The sequence below is a fragment of the Pempheris klunzingeri genome, chromosome 7 (assembly GCF_042242105.1).
Source record: "Pempheris klunzingeri isolate RE-2024b chromosome 7, fPemKlu1.hap1, whole genome shotgun sequence".
Lineage (NCBI taxonomy): Eukaryota > Metazoa > Chordata > Actinopteri > Acropomatiformes > Pempheridae > Pempheris > Pempheris klunzingeri.
Window position 1 is genome coordinate 23,421,554 of NC_092018.1, and position 15,372 is coordinate 23,436,925.

Sequence of the window (15,372 nt, forward strand, 5' to 3'; positions counted from 1 at the left end):
ATTATGAAATAGAAAAGGGGAACTGATTACAAACAAGCCGTGACTATTTTCTCAGACCACAGAGCAGTGACTGTCACTGATTGGTTCTCTTCTCTTGTGGTCTGGTGATGAATAATATTCAGTGTCTTATCTGTGATATTCTCCTCTGACACCGTGTGAGCCAGGACCTCACCTATTGTCTGGGTATCTTAAGGAGGATAATTAGCTTCAGTGCAGCATTAGTGTTTAAGTGTGTTTGTGTCTGTGTGTGGCACCCTGCATACAACTCGAGTTGGGAAAGTTGAGACGACCTTGGATTTCACACTCCTTGTTTGGTATTAAATCTAGGCCCTCGAGTTATGACGATGAAACAAATATTGTCTGAATCAGGGATTGGGATGCAGGACACGTATAGTGGTGCATGCATAACCTTAAAGAGAAGGCAGAGATATTCGTGTCAGTATATGGGTGTTGGGCCCTGTGCTGTATTGCTGTAATAGTGGTGGACCTAGATATACCAGGGGCTCAAAGAACTGTTTTCATTGAGACAGTCAAAGGAATAGTGTATATAAAACCTGCTGACAGTGAATTATGTAACAGGCACAGTGTTTCTGAAAAGAGCTGTTGCCCAAGGAAGAGCTTCTTTACTCACATGTGCATTCATTGTTTTAGCATTCAACTCCCAAACGATGATTACCTTCAATTAGCATGAGGTACTCATGGATACAGGACAAATATGGACAAAAAACAAACCTAGCCAAACTCAAAAATTAGTCATATTAATAGTGGTGCAAAGTCTGGAAATAGCCACACTATCTTTTGGATGTGATCCATTGTTCTGTCAGTGGCTGCTGTTGTGCAGTGTTCTGCAGTTTCTTAAAGGAAGGTGCAGTATGTTATCCTACAATCAAAGTACAGCCAAAGTTTTTCCATATAAAGTAAACCACAGAGGAGCACAGGTTGTAGGTTAAAGAGGCCAACCAGCAGAAGGGACATCTACATCACACTTAGCATTAAGTCAGGGCTATTTACATATACTGATGCGCTGGTAACACCATACAGCATTCTAGGCTACATGTGACTATTTATAAAATCTTTGGATATATAAATGATGGCTGATATTTAGTATTGCCTTCGCTTGTAACCCAGAGTGAAGATGCATTTAGATCCATCTTGCCCTACCTTGATTTCTGGGTATGTCTTCAGTTGGTCTACGTGGACGAGATGAGATGAGAGTGTAGTGCTTCTTTTTAATTAAACTGCTCTGCTGCAGGTGGGTGACCAGGTCCTGGAAGTGAACGGTCAGAGCTTTGTCACTATCTCCCACGATGAGGCAGTTCACATCCTTAAAACAGGACGGCACCTGCTGATGAAGGTGAGGGATGTGGGTCGTCTGCCTCATGCACGCACAGTGGTGGATGAGACGAAATGGATCTGCAGTCAGGCCATAGCTGAGACCAATGCTACAGCTAACCCGAGTTTGGTCACCAACCCCAATGTAAATGCTGGGGGTCACGCCAGTGTCAGTGTCAGTGCCTGCAGTTCAAGGTGAGTGCATTTTACTCAGTTAGAATGAATATTTGCCCAAAGAAAGTAACTGAATCTGAGCTGTGCTTGTTCCCCCATGTGGTTTATAGAACTGGGTCAAATACTATTTTTTCCTTAGACAAAAGAAATGTGTATCCACAAATTGTTAATTATTGTTAATTACTAAGGTACTTGGGGAAGCTCCTGTGACTAAACACCTTTACCTTGCACTAAATTAGAGGTGTTCATTATATTGACAAAACTTTGAAAGACCTTAAAGCCACATCAGCTGTTTGTTCCAAATCATCATGGTTGTGTATGCGGTTACAACAGCAGTGCTATGGCTGCACCATAGCTCACATGCGACTCTTGAAACTATGAAGACACATCAGGGCTACTGCAGCTACAAGGATACCACAAGCACTGTCACTGGTCAGCTTGGGTTGCACATGTTTGCTTCTGCAAGTTTGAGATGCTGCTGGATATTGTGAAAGACTGCTATCAACTTCCTGCATCACCTTTTTCAGTAGCACACATCACATGTCAGTTGCTCCCTATTGAGCACATAGAGAAGTGGAAATCACTTGGATGAACGCCAACTCCATCTCTAAAGGTACTTCCAAAGATAGAAGTGGTTATTGTGCTATCGGCCTCACAAACAGTGGTTATATATGTTTGGTTTTGCATTGAACTGAAACAAAAAAAAACAAAACAGGGAAAAGACAGTTAAGCTGTAACTTAAAGGCTGACCTCTCTCTTCCCCGGTGGCACCATGAATCTCTGTGTGTCCTGCTGACATCTTCCAGTGAACATGTGCACATCACCAAGACAAGACTGAGCTGTTCTTCCTTCCAGGGAAGGCATCTAGTGTCCCTAGCTTGGACTGCAAGGAACTCCGGTGTGACACCAGATGACCAGCGGCCCTTTGTGACCAACTTCTTTATGACAACCCGCTGCAGATTCATTCTCCATATTAAGAGGATACATGCAGTCAGGCTCTTGTCATCTCGTGCCTAGCCTACTGCAACTTGCTCCTGGCTAGTCTGCTTCTGCCATCTAACCTCTGCAACTCATCCAGAATGCAATAACCCAGCTGGTTACCCAACACTACACTGCTCCTCAGAACCCTGCTGTGGCTAGCAGTGGCTGCTCAGATCTGATTAGACCAATTCTTTCAGTTCACTTCATGCAAAACTAGAAACATTGCCATATGGTAGTCCTGTGATCAAAATTGGAAGCTCCATTAATGAACATTACTGAGTGTCTGTTGTGCAGGTCCAGGAAATGAAAACCTTTCCCTGCAGTGGAGGATTGTGTTGGTGGCTCCATTGTGTCTGACAGCAAAGCAATGTGTGGAGACTCCCCTCTCTCTCCCTCATCCATCTGTCTCCCAGCCCTAATGGAGCTGGCCCTGATTCAGATTTTGGAGAAATATAAATTTCTCTGCCTGCTGCTGCCTTGGACATCATAGAAGGTGGCTCTTAGCTCCACACCTCATTAAACTCACAATGCCTCTGTCCCACCTCAGTCTGGGCGAGGCTGCGATGTTGTTGTGTTTATAATGTTCTACATATACCAACGAATTGATGAGACATGCAAGCATTTATGTTGACGCTTTTACTTTTATATGTTGCTTGTGGTTCAACCTGATTGTGGGATGAATGTAACTGAGGAAAAATGTGTTTCTAAAATATGTCATGCATTGTTTTCTTCTGTGTTGCAGGCCATCCTCTGCTAGAGCTACACCTGTATTAGGAAAGGTGAGAATTACAAGCCTTGCTTTACTGCTTTCTATGTACAAAGAGTTAATTGATAACATTTTACAATATGGTACACAAAAATGTGGTTGTTATGAAGGAACAAGCAAGGAATAGCCTGATCATTAATGAGTAGTTCCTGGATACCTCCAAATAGAGCACTATGCAGTAGATAGTGGTGGGTTACTGTCTGGGAGATACTATAGTAATAACTCAAGAGGTCAAAATGATTTCATGAATATCTATGATAAGACGTACTGACTACGTTCTTCATTAGTAGTTAAACACAAGTTACTCTTTTTGTGCACTCCCAAGTAAAGTGATGCATCATACTGAGTATTTATTTAAGTAAAGTAAAGCAAGTAGAAGTAAGCAAGTAAGCAAACCCTCCATAGTGATATTCTTTTTCTAACTCCTGAACAGAGGTAAGACTATAGTCAGACTCAACTGACTCGAGAAAAATCAAAGAAGACTTTGAACTTGACTGAAGCACTGATAGCTTGTAACTTGTAGCTTGAACTTGACTTGGAATGACATGAAATCCTCCCTCAGCCCAAAGTTTGAAAAGTGTAGCCAGTATGAACCAGTAACCAGTATCTACACTCTGAATATTGAGAGTGAGCGAAGTGTTTTTGACTCTTCTTTGGTGAAATGATTTAGCTGCATTTCAGAATTTTCATTCATACCATATGGACGATTTAATCACAGCTTCAGCTGTATGCTTCCTTGTGCATGTGGTCACTTGGAGACATTTGTTTTTCAGTTCCTGTTGTATGTGCAGCTTGTATAACATTTACATTGTTCACCTTCACTTGCCTCTCATCAGGAGTCGAATCAACCAATTATCAACCTATGCTTGATATGTGGGCCAACACGACTCAATGAAATGTAGGATGTGTACACGTTGGCTCCTTTGTGAGCCTCTGTGATGGACATTTCCCTTTAACACCCTTCTCTGAATAGGTTTACAGAAACAGTTAAATAGCTTATGAAAAGTTGGCCGTGCAAGTAAGCATGTTGCCATTGTTATTCCAGTATATCAGATGAACATTTAATCAGTATTTCATATATTCCGCGCCTGATCTCATTTTCCGGTTGTCGAAACAAGTTAACAATCCTCAGGCTGACGCTCAACACGTTTCTACCCTCTAAGATGACAAAAAGTACAGATCTTAAAAATGTTGAGAGCTAAATCCATGTGGTGATTCCAAACTGGATTTTGGATTCTAATTTGATTAAATGTGATTAAACCGAACTACAATGGCTGAATCCATTACTGAAGTACTTCAAAGTGCACAGCCGTTGATGGCCACCGTGTCACGTCTGTTTCTGTAGTGATCTTTTATTAATGTTGTCAGACACTTTGCATAACAATCTAGCCTGTCAGGGGCAAAAACAAGGACTTTTAGTGGATGTGCTTTGATGGGCACAGTTGCTAAGAAGGATAACATTGCAGCCCTGAAGCAAGCTGAAGCAGCCGAAGTGATCTGCTGGACCAATTGATAAACCGTTTGTACCAACTGGTCAGGTTTAAAAATACTGAAGTTATCATTTAATGAAACGTCCACATACCCTGACAGCAGCGAGGTCTGAGTGGGTCTCCAGTAAGGAGATGTGTAACAAAAGAGACAATAATTTTATTAAGATCTACCAAGATTACTATTATGTCTTGGTTGTTAGCTGAGACTGACACAGAGTGAGTCACCATGAATGTACTCACTTTAGTTATTATTTATTTAGTTAAGTATTTTGGCAAACAACTAATCATTTTGCTTTGAAATGATATATATTTTAATTTATTTCTTGCAAATGATTAAATCAACCATCAACCTTTCTTACTGTTACAATTTCAGGGGAAACTTACTTGGAATCCACATCAAAAATGAGATGTGAGCAGCACGTATGCACTACTGACGTGCTCTGCACCGACTCCAACCCCCATTCACCCATCACTGATCTCAGAACCAGTTGTCTGTCAGCAGCAGCTCCTGAGGCGCTGAAAGCACTGTCAGCCAAATGGTTTTTACTGAGTAACTGACAGCAGACATTTACTGTACATTTTAATCGCTAATGCTGTCTACTAAGGCTCATATTTCATGGATGCAAGTAATAACTCCCTTTTTTATGCGCCTAACCACAGTGGTTCTGTGTTCTCTGAGCACTGCCAAAACATGGACCTACACTGCTTTCACCATGAATCCTGTGTAGACACTGTGTAATACTGATCCCTCTGTGAATATAATGTCAATGAGAATCTTGTGAGCTCATTTCAGCTACAAAGCGTTACAGCTACAATATATCAGAAATAAAATTGGATAGGCTGATGGTTTAATGTGGACACCGAATATAAAACACTGTGATGTAACAGCTATGGTCGTAATCAAGTCTATCTATTATATCCTGTGCTGCAAATTTCCCCAGCTCCCCTCACTGTTCCTTTTATTAAATGATCTTCATTGACACTGTAAACAGCTGAGCTGCATGCTAATACATGCAGAAAACCAACACAGCATGCATCAAAGGCCCTGCTATAATTAAGCAGCTTTTCTTCTAAAATGAGTCCAGTGTCTATGCTTCAGGCAATCAAGGTCTAATGAGTTTTGTAATTTAAGATCTGATGGATGACCATGTTGATTTAATACATGCCTAACAACCATGTCAACATCCGCTGGGTAACCATTAATGAATTAAGAACAGTGTAGAAAAGATGCTGCTCCCACAGTTGCATGGGTTCTGAGGGACAAAACATGTACTATCCAGTGCTATCATGGTAACTCTTGAAGATCTTTATAATGAAATAGCTTGTTGGTGAAGGCACTGTGCCGTATATTAATTAATGCACCGGACAATTGTGACTCAGCTATGGAGCAGGACATCCATTTAGGTTAGCGGTTCAATTCCTGAGTGACGAGTGGTCAAAAAGACTAGAAAAGTGCCATACAAGCACAGTCCATTGACTGTTATACCTTTACATGCAGCACACACATGAACCCTTTCCCTTAAAAATGGTGTTCATCAACATCTAATTTGCATCATTAGATTAAAATGCAATCCTTCCACTGCCTCAAAATACAGACAGAAATCCTGCTCAGCTGGTGCCTCCTGTCTGTTCTCTTAAACCGAAAAGAATTTATTTCCATGGTTACGTGTCCTTATAAGCCTCTTGACACTTTGTTTTGCATTCACCTTGTATCAGGATAAATTTTAGCTTACTTCAACCCTGACCTTAAAATGTAATAAGATTTGTCTTTACCTCACAAAAAATGGTTTTCATGCAAGCCTGCTCTCGTAAGGGATATTTTGTCAACCTTTTGCCTGCCTCTTAGTTCTGTTACCTTTGTTACCTAAATGAATATTTATTTGGACGTTTATATGTATCACTGGACTGGAGGTGCAGTGCATACAGTTTGTTTCTTAAAATCCTCTTTCACCTCCTCAGATGGGATTTAGATGATAATGTAGACATAATAACCCAACACCTGACTCAGAATCTTCCCCTTGGAATGTGCTGTTAGCTCAGAGCCCTAATAATGAACCATAATTACATCCATACTGGACAATTATGCACATCATTATTATAACCAGTTCAGTGCCAATTCAGGAAGTGCTCTGTGCGTTTCAGCGGTAAGGAACTGCTCTTGACTCATTTATTTTGCCTTTTAACTTCCTGTCTGTCGGGATTATGCTGTATAAGTGGACATCTGTTGCAAGTGATCATCTGCTGCCTGCATTTTAAATGCCTGAATTTGGTAAAATATCTTACCAGTTTTATTATAAATCCTATATTGTTAAGGACTGGCAAATATTGACCACTGTTTATTTAGCAGCAGTCATGGACATGGATTAACACACTCAACTCTTTCTATGATATGCACATGTAATTGTGTAACTTCATTCAAAATTATATTATTAGTATTAAGTGTTCACTATCTATTACACTGTTGAGTAAAAAGTTGAATAAAAATTAATGTTCATGATAAAGTCATGCTAATAACTCAGTAATAACTCAGTAAGTAAATTGTTGAGCTAATTGAGAAATGCATAGCAAGCTGAATGCTGTGAATATACCATAGATAGGCAAAAGCAAACCGAAAATAAGCACAAAATAGGAAATGGATGTTGGGGTCATGCCATTTCTGGAGCATTCCCCAACAGGAAACAAATAAAAAAGTGTGGTTTCTCTAATTTTGATGAAGGTGACTGGCACTCATATCCAATCATGGACCTCGACACCAGTTAATTAACACGTGACTTTTTTTTTGTTTTTTTAAGTGTAACCACAAATCTAGTCTTCACCAAGTGCCTTACCCTAACCACAGCTTATTTGCCATGACCACAATCTTTTCTGTACATTAACCATAGTACAGCTGCCATGTAGAATAATGTAGAAAGTGAGAACGTTTAAGATGTTGTCAGTGTACGTGATGAAAATGTTGTCACTGAATGTAAGGCTTACGGATTCTTCCAGTGCTAGACCAGGTGGCTGGAGTCACATTACGTACACCATGTAAGTTAGCGTTGTGCAACAGTTGCACTTTGGTTAGATTTAGGCACTAAAACTACTAGGCAAAAAAAAGATCTGGTATAAACTATAGTTGAGTTGGAGAGTTGGAATACTAGTCTTGACTGAGATTATTTTTTGCAGCCTTTTCCATCTCATTATCCATTCAAATTAGGATTGCACAAAGTGATTCCGTCTTTTTTAATCAATATTTTTGAGGACATAACCAATTGACGGCTTCCATGTTTGCGCTCACTGTATTGTTCCGGATCTTAACCATTCAACTGAAACAAACAGCAAAATTCACTCTACAAACTCTTACAAAGTATTGATTTTCCATTCCCACAAATTACAGTAAGAACTCCTCTTCATCCCCATATTCTCTTCATCTCTTTGCTTCTGTCCTATCTCTTTCTCTCTGGTTTCCTCTTAGCATCCCAGCCTTCACTTATGCATACTGTATATTTTAATATTAAGAACAGAGAATAACTTTCTCATTAATGGCTTTTTGTAGTTTCCCTTTTTGTGGCGTTTACTTGAGCTTCATCAACACAGAGCCGTCTCAACATTGAAGGCTTTTAAACAGTCCATTTCCACCACCTAATGAGCTATTTATGTGTTTTTCTTCAGTCACAGTTTTGTGGTAGGGACATCTCTCCCAGCAGCCTTCTCCATGTTTGCAGGGTCCTATTTATCCTCTTTACTCCATGCAAAGCCGCAGGGCCTCGCTGAAACTCAATCTACCAACAGTGAGAAGAGCTCTTTCCAAGTAGAGCTGCTCACGAAGATAACAATGATGGAGACTTAAAGGCAAACAAGTTCTGACTGACTCACCCTGCAGCTTTGAAGTGGTGCTTTTTCCCTGAATGTGATAAGCTCAGCCTCTGCCATGTGTGTACAGGATGAGAGAGGGGGTGTGAGGTCTGCACACATCTGAAGACTTCCTATCTGCATGCTACTGGGCTTGTAGAGTTGTAGAGTCAGATAACTCTTTTCATCCTGTCTGTGTGTGACCCTAATTTTTTCTCTCTCATTGTTATTTACATCTTCCCTCATTCTTTGATCCATCTGTCCGTCCAGCCGGCGGCATACAGAGGTGTGGGCCCACCAGGTGCCCAGGTGTCTCTGGAGCAGCAGGCCTACATGCTGCTGACAGAGCCAGAGAGGCAGACCATGGCCTACTACTTGCAGGAGTACCAGGATGGACACATAGGAGTGGAGCCTCTGGCCATGGCTTTGTTTGAGCTCTTCAACACTCATGCAAAGGTACAGCAGCTGCTGCAGTTGCAGGGTGGCTGTACAGCAGGTCTCATTAAGCCTTGAATGTTTCTAAAGCTTGAATCTAAATCTTGAATGTATCTGTATGTGGGAATATATAGCCAGATAATCTGACCAAACATAACAGAGAGAAAACAGCTGATCAGTCCAAAGTCAATATTCATACATTTCATTTCATACATTTGAATTGAATGATTATTAAAACCAAGCTTAGCAAAGCACCTTGAACCCCAGACTTCCTTCCATAAGGCCGGTGTGCTGCAGTCAGCTCCTGGGGATGGACGGCCTGGGAGCCAGGCAGTTTTCTGGTGGATTAACAAAGTGGAGCATGAAGTTGCTGGAGGGTAGAATTACCTGTAACAGGAATTTTTGGCTGGTTGCCAGGGGTTAGTAAGCTGGGCTATCACAGAATCCACCTCCACAGTCTAATATATGTATTAAAAAAAGTATCAATGCTGTTTATAATTGTGTTTTTAAAACTACATAATTATAAAAGAACAGCAAAACAGAACTGCTTGTCGACTGGCACTGGGAAATGTGATTCTCCAGACAGGTTACTGCTGGTGGTGTCCCACATAAGAAGAGTAGTTGACTGAAGACCCGCCTTGATGAGAGGACTGACAGATGACATTTTCATTTTGACACCAAAAGAGCGTGGTGACATGTAAATGTAAATAGAACAGACTGAATATTTTCCACTGTACAGTGAGGTACGACATTGAAAATTAAATGTCAAACAGCTTTTCATCATAATATGCTCATAGAATAATCATACGAGTAAGTGAAAATGAAAGTGCAAATTGAATTATTGTGCTTTTCATTTAATTTTTACTCAAATAACACATGTGAAATTATAATAGTATTGTGGACTTGGGAATTGGGATTACATTTTCTAGTTTAAAATTTCTATTGTATAAACAGTGTCATGTCAGTACGTTCATTAAGCACAGAATTAAGACTGCACAGAATTAAAAAGACCCATTACATGCTATTTAAATCGATCTTCTTTTTCTGTTGACATATTTTTCAGTTGTTTTACTTACATGGAAAAGCCAAGACTATCCTTGCTCTTTGCTCATGACGTTGTTTGGTCTTATTTAACCTTTGTTACAATGTGAAGTATTGGAATTATTTGAAAAATGCTGTAATAGCATAAAATCCTACACAGTAACAATGAAACAGGTAAGCCCGACCCCATAGATTCTCTGCTCTTTCCATCAGTCATGCTTTTAGCAGAAGTTTGTTTTCTCTTTTCATTCCCTCCAGTTGTCCATGTTGTCTGAGGTGAGGAGTCTGGTGGCTCCCCAGGATCTAGAGCTGTATGACAGACTGGTGTTGCACCGTGAGAGGGAGGCCCACCAAGCCTGGCATGGAGGCCTGGGAGCGCTGCATCCACAGAGCCACTGCAACCACGCAGCCCCCGTGATCCATGACGCAGGACACACCGTCCCTGCAATGGTAGAACCCTTATCTATATTGTATGTAATATTGTGTATGTATGAGTGTGTATATATACATAATATTGTGTGGTATAATCCCTCTATTTTCTCGATTTGGTCACTTCAGAAGAAGAATTACTTGCCTTGCTTGGTAAACTGGCAGTTACCAGTGTACACTCTGCACTGACCATGTGTAATTCTAAACATTGTCAAGTTTATTTTGGACTAATTCTTATTACATGGCTGCTTACCAAATCAACTAACAAAAGAATACAGATTTTAAATGATTTACTACACGTACTAAATGCATTTTACAGGCTATTACATGTGGCTGACACAAGTCACTGCTGTCTAATTTTGTCACCAATTAACAAAATAGATTGCACCTCTTGATTGTGGACTGACGAGATTGTATAAAAGAAATGGATAAGCCCAACCCAACAATCTATCTGTCTGTGTTTATTCAGAGGATCCACACAGATCACTGTGTGTGTGAGTGATAATTTTTTCCACTTCCCTCAGTCTTAACTTTCTGGAATCAGTCTTTGACACAGAGCAGCTCATCTTTGTGACAGTTCAGCGACTATGTAGTATTGATGTTTCACTGTGGTCCATATCAATCCACAAAGACCTCATTCTGCCAGGTTACAGTCTGCTTCTCATCCACTTCCTCCAGCAGTCTGCGCCTTGGGAGACCCAACAGAATGAAATCTGATAAAAGCATTTGGCTGTGGGTTATTTCCCTTTGCTTCATGATTCTGGCCAAACTCCTTATGACCACTGGTGCTTTTGGTGCATTTGTCTTGTCATGGTTAGCTGTTTGGTGCTGCTTTTAAAAGCTTGCTGCTGACAGTGTTGGCCACAGCACACCATGTGTCTGTGTAACTGCCCGTGTTGACACACTCATTATTGTGGTTGTTAAATTACAACCCCTCAATAAAAAAGCTAATTGCATTTAATTGACAGTCAGTTAGCTATTAAGATTCATTTTAGCCACACCATATTATGACACACCATTGTCTCATTTGATAAATATTATTTACCATGCAGTTTGGCTGCAAGTTAGCCATTTAGAAGAAGCAATATCTGTAATAAACAGTTATTTGGAGATGTGCATTAAGAACTAGCACCCTTTACACTGAAGCTTAGAAAATGCCAACTGAATAAATAGATGGATATATGTGGATGATAGTTTATAGTTCAGAGATGTAAGTGTCATAAAACAACACAAGTCATATGTAAACAAAATAACTGAATCAAATTGGAATTATATTTGTCAAGAAAAAAAATATGGCACATGTGGCAACACAGTGCAATGGTGTCATCTGATTGGCCCGTTCGTTCTTCAAGGAAACAGAAGTGATCTCAGGGAGAGGAAAATAAATAACAAAAAAACAAACAAATGAGTTACAAAAGGCATGCAAACTATTATTTGCCAGGTTAGGTATCTACAATTAATTTTGTATTTTGTACAAAAGCACTGATTTACATGAAAACCCCAAGATAAACATAGTCTCTCCATCTATGGCTGTGCCTCATCATTAAGTGGGGGGAATGCTTACAGCTGTCACAAGGGGTCGGTGTATGATGTGTTCATTTAATTATTTCATTCAGTCTGAAACAGAAAAAAAGTTTGTTTTTCCTTTTTGGTGGACATCAATATATGAGCATGACTGTGTTCTTTCTGTTTTTGTCTTTCACTGATTTCACTTGATCTGTATATTTTATTTGTTCTCAACTACTTAATTACATCCTTATAACACTCATGTCACATTATTTGCCAGGATTTGTAGTTTGTAGTGACTGATATATGGAGATGAAGGTATTTGTCATGTTGCTGGTGGATGATCGGGATCCCCTTAAAGGTCTCCTGAGGCTCTTTGTAGCCTACTTTGAAAGCCACTACTCTGTACCAGTAAAACGTTAGAGCCTCCAGCCTGAAATGGCCTCAAATAATTCAGCTGTTACAGAAAAAAACTATTTCTCCAACTTTTTTTGCACTCATTATGTTGTCCTGTGGGGAAAATCTCATCCATCTGGTATCTGCATTAAGTAGGCTGAAGTAAACCATATTAAGTTTTTACTGCAGATTTTGCCCTGCAGTACTACAATGCTTAAAGCATACTGTCTTTTTCAGACTGACAGCACTATTGATGGCTGGATAGAAAAAGACCAGGAGGGGAACACTAACGCCTTACAAAGCATTGCGCTGGTAGGTTCGTTGTTTTTTCTGCCATAAAAATGATGCCCACCCAGTGACAACTATATTGTCTGTAAAAGGGTTGCCATGTTTGTCCTTTAACACCCAATACCTCAGGCATCGGATCGGGTCTGAAAATGGAGATATAATGTATCATGCCACAGTGCTCTCATAGTAAATTAGATACACACCACGACTCAAAGCCCCACTAGGAGTTCCATTGAAGCTATGATGTAAATTACGGCTGACAACATGAAAGTATAGAGTTATTAACAATGGACTGGGGCTAAAATCTAAACAATGTGCTTGAGGGTGACAATGAGAAAGGCCATAAAATCATTAAAATCAAAATTTTATTCCCTTAGGAGGATGGCTGTGCTCAGCACATTTCATAGCAATTTGACTATGAATTCATTAGAAATCTCATTTGAAATTGTAACTTTTTAGCTTGAGGGAAGCAGTAGATGAAATCTCATGGATTTTCAACAACACCACTACTGACCCAAAAGCACAAAACGGCTCCAATATGCTCGAAACTATATAAATAAGCCACAGAAGTTTTGTGATTCTGTTCTGTGGGTCTATGGATCAGAGGTATGTCAGGAGGACATACGCTGAAAAGAACCCCCTGCCTACAGTGAATAATGGCGGTGGCGCAGTGATGCTCTGGGGCTGCTTTGCTTCTTCTAGCACTGGAATGCAATGTTTGGAGGGGAAGATGGATTCAGTCAAGTATCAGGAAATCCTAGGAGACAACATCACGCCATCTGTGAGGAAGTTGAAGCTTGGCTGTCATTGGACCTTCCAACAGGACAATGTTCCCATATCTCAAAGTCCACCAAGGCTTGGCTTCAGAAAAAGTCCTGAAAGATACTAGTGGCCGTCACAGTCGCCTGTCTTGGATCCCACAGAAAATCATTGGGGGTCATTGGGGTCCAGCTACCACCTCTCAGAGCTATCTTATACTGCATTGCTGCTCAACACAAACTGTTGACTGTACTGCCACTTAAAGTCCGGTCTCCTCACAAATACATGACTTTGATATTTCTATATACTTCATGCCTATATCTTATATTTATGTTTCTTTCATGTAGGTTGGTATTGTACACTGAATTTTGTTGTACATGTACAATGACAATAAAGGTATTTGCATTTGTATTAGGTGATCAAACACTGATGCTACTTTAGCATCTGTATTAGATGCAATGATGATCGTCTAACATAGCTGCAGGCATACCAGACCTTTGTCATCATGGAAACAATAATAAACATGTGGTTAACAATCTGAAATGATAGTAGATTGGTTAGTTTTAGGCACTCAAACTACTTGGTTAGGCTTACATCATGGTTTGGGTTCAAATGTCAACATTGACTTTGCAGTTCGCATGAACAGGAACCCCAGTCTCCTGGATGAAAATCCCGTGTTTGACCTATCCATCCACCCTACTTTTCCCTTTAGCATCTCTTACAGATGCCAAGGGATGCCATTTTAGTCTGTATGAAATGCCAAAGGGGGTGACAAAAGATGTGGTATTTGGCAATCTGGGAATGAGAACAGGTTGAATAGTTCTATCATGTCCCTCTAAAATCAGAAATGATGATTTTTACATTTCAGTTTGTGTGCAAAACAAACTTATTGACTTAGAGGTGTTGGTAGGTGTATTTTTCACTTTGGACCCCTGCTTCCAGTCTTTATGCTAAGATAGGCTAACCATGTCCTGACACGAGCTCTGTTTTTAACACACTGACATGAGATTGAGATTGATCTTCTCATCTCATTCACAGAAAAAAGAAAGTAAGTCAGCAACCACAGTTGTCACCAGGACTGAAATATGAAATAATAACAAAAGGGCTTTTTTCATTTTGTTACTTATTAGATTCAGAGTGAGAAGCTGCACCCTTCTTGTGGGATTCATGTACTCTGTTGCCTTCTTTTATTGACAGGATGAAATGCAGGCTTCAGGTGAATCTCCTCCACTGTTCAGGGCTGCTCCTTACCAGGCACAGAGCAAGCCATCCAGGGAGAAGGAGGTCAGCAGGAAGCCTTCAGCTCGGCTAATGCAGCCTGGCTCTGGCCTGCTCTTCACGGGCCCAACGCGGCTGCTCCAGGACTGCCTCCAAAAGTCTCTCAAAGCCCTTCCCACCATCCACCAGCCCTCACCAGTCTCTGCCCACCACAACTGCACTGTTGCCAGCCACCACACTTCTCTCAATGCACTCCATCACACCTGCCAGAGTTCCCTCCAGCTCTCCAACTCTGAACACCACAAACATCCCCACTCCGCTCATCATTTCCACCACCTTGCAGCTCACCACAGCCGGCCCGGTTCAGGACACCACACCTGCCCAGGCTTCCTGCACCACCGGGACTCCTCCAGTTCTGCTAAGCCAGAGGCATCTGTCAAGCTCTCTTCACGATCCAGCTCCTATGAGAAGTCCTCCATCTTGTCAAAGTCTGCGTCCTCCTCCAAAGCGGCATCTCCCATGCCATCCCCTCATCCATCACCCCGCCCCTCACCATGTGCCTCACCCTGCCCCTCTCTCATCACACCTGCTGCTCCACCCTGTAGTCCTGACCGACCCTGCTCCCCTGCTCTCACCCAAAAAGTCCTCATAACAGACATGAACCGCCTGTCTGCAGACTCCAGACCACAACAAAGGGGTACGCTGTTTGTGTGAGTGTGTTGTCAG

The 15,372-nt window shown here is 41.0% G+C and overlaps 1 protein-coding gene across 1 annotated transcript in view; it reads left to right on the forward strand.

The window, feature by feature from the left end:
* whrnb (whirlin b) overlaps positions 1-15,372 on the forward strand; it is a 62,314-nt gene that overhangs the window by 38,662 nt on the left and 8,280 nt on the right. The window contains exons 4-9 of the mRNA XM_070834370.1: positions 1,253-1,527; positions 3,230-3,266; positions 8,845-9,030; positions 10,309-10,500; positions 12,619-12,693; positions 14,626-15,343. Coding sequence (XP_070690471.1) covers positions 1,253-1,527; positions 3,230-3,266; positions 8,845-9,030; positions 10,309-10,500; positions 12,619-12,693; positions 14,626-15,343 — 1,483 coding nt within the window. The remainder of the gene's footprint in view (positions 1-1,252; positions 1,528-3,229; positions 3,267-8,844; positions 9,031-10,308; positions 10,501-12,618; positions 12,694-14,625; positions 15,344-15,372) is intronic.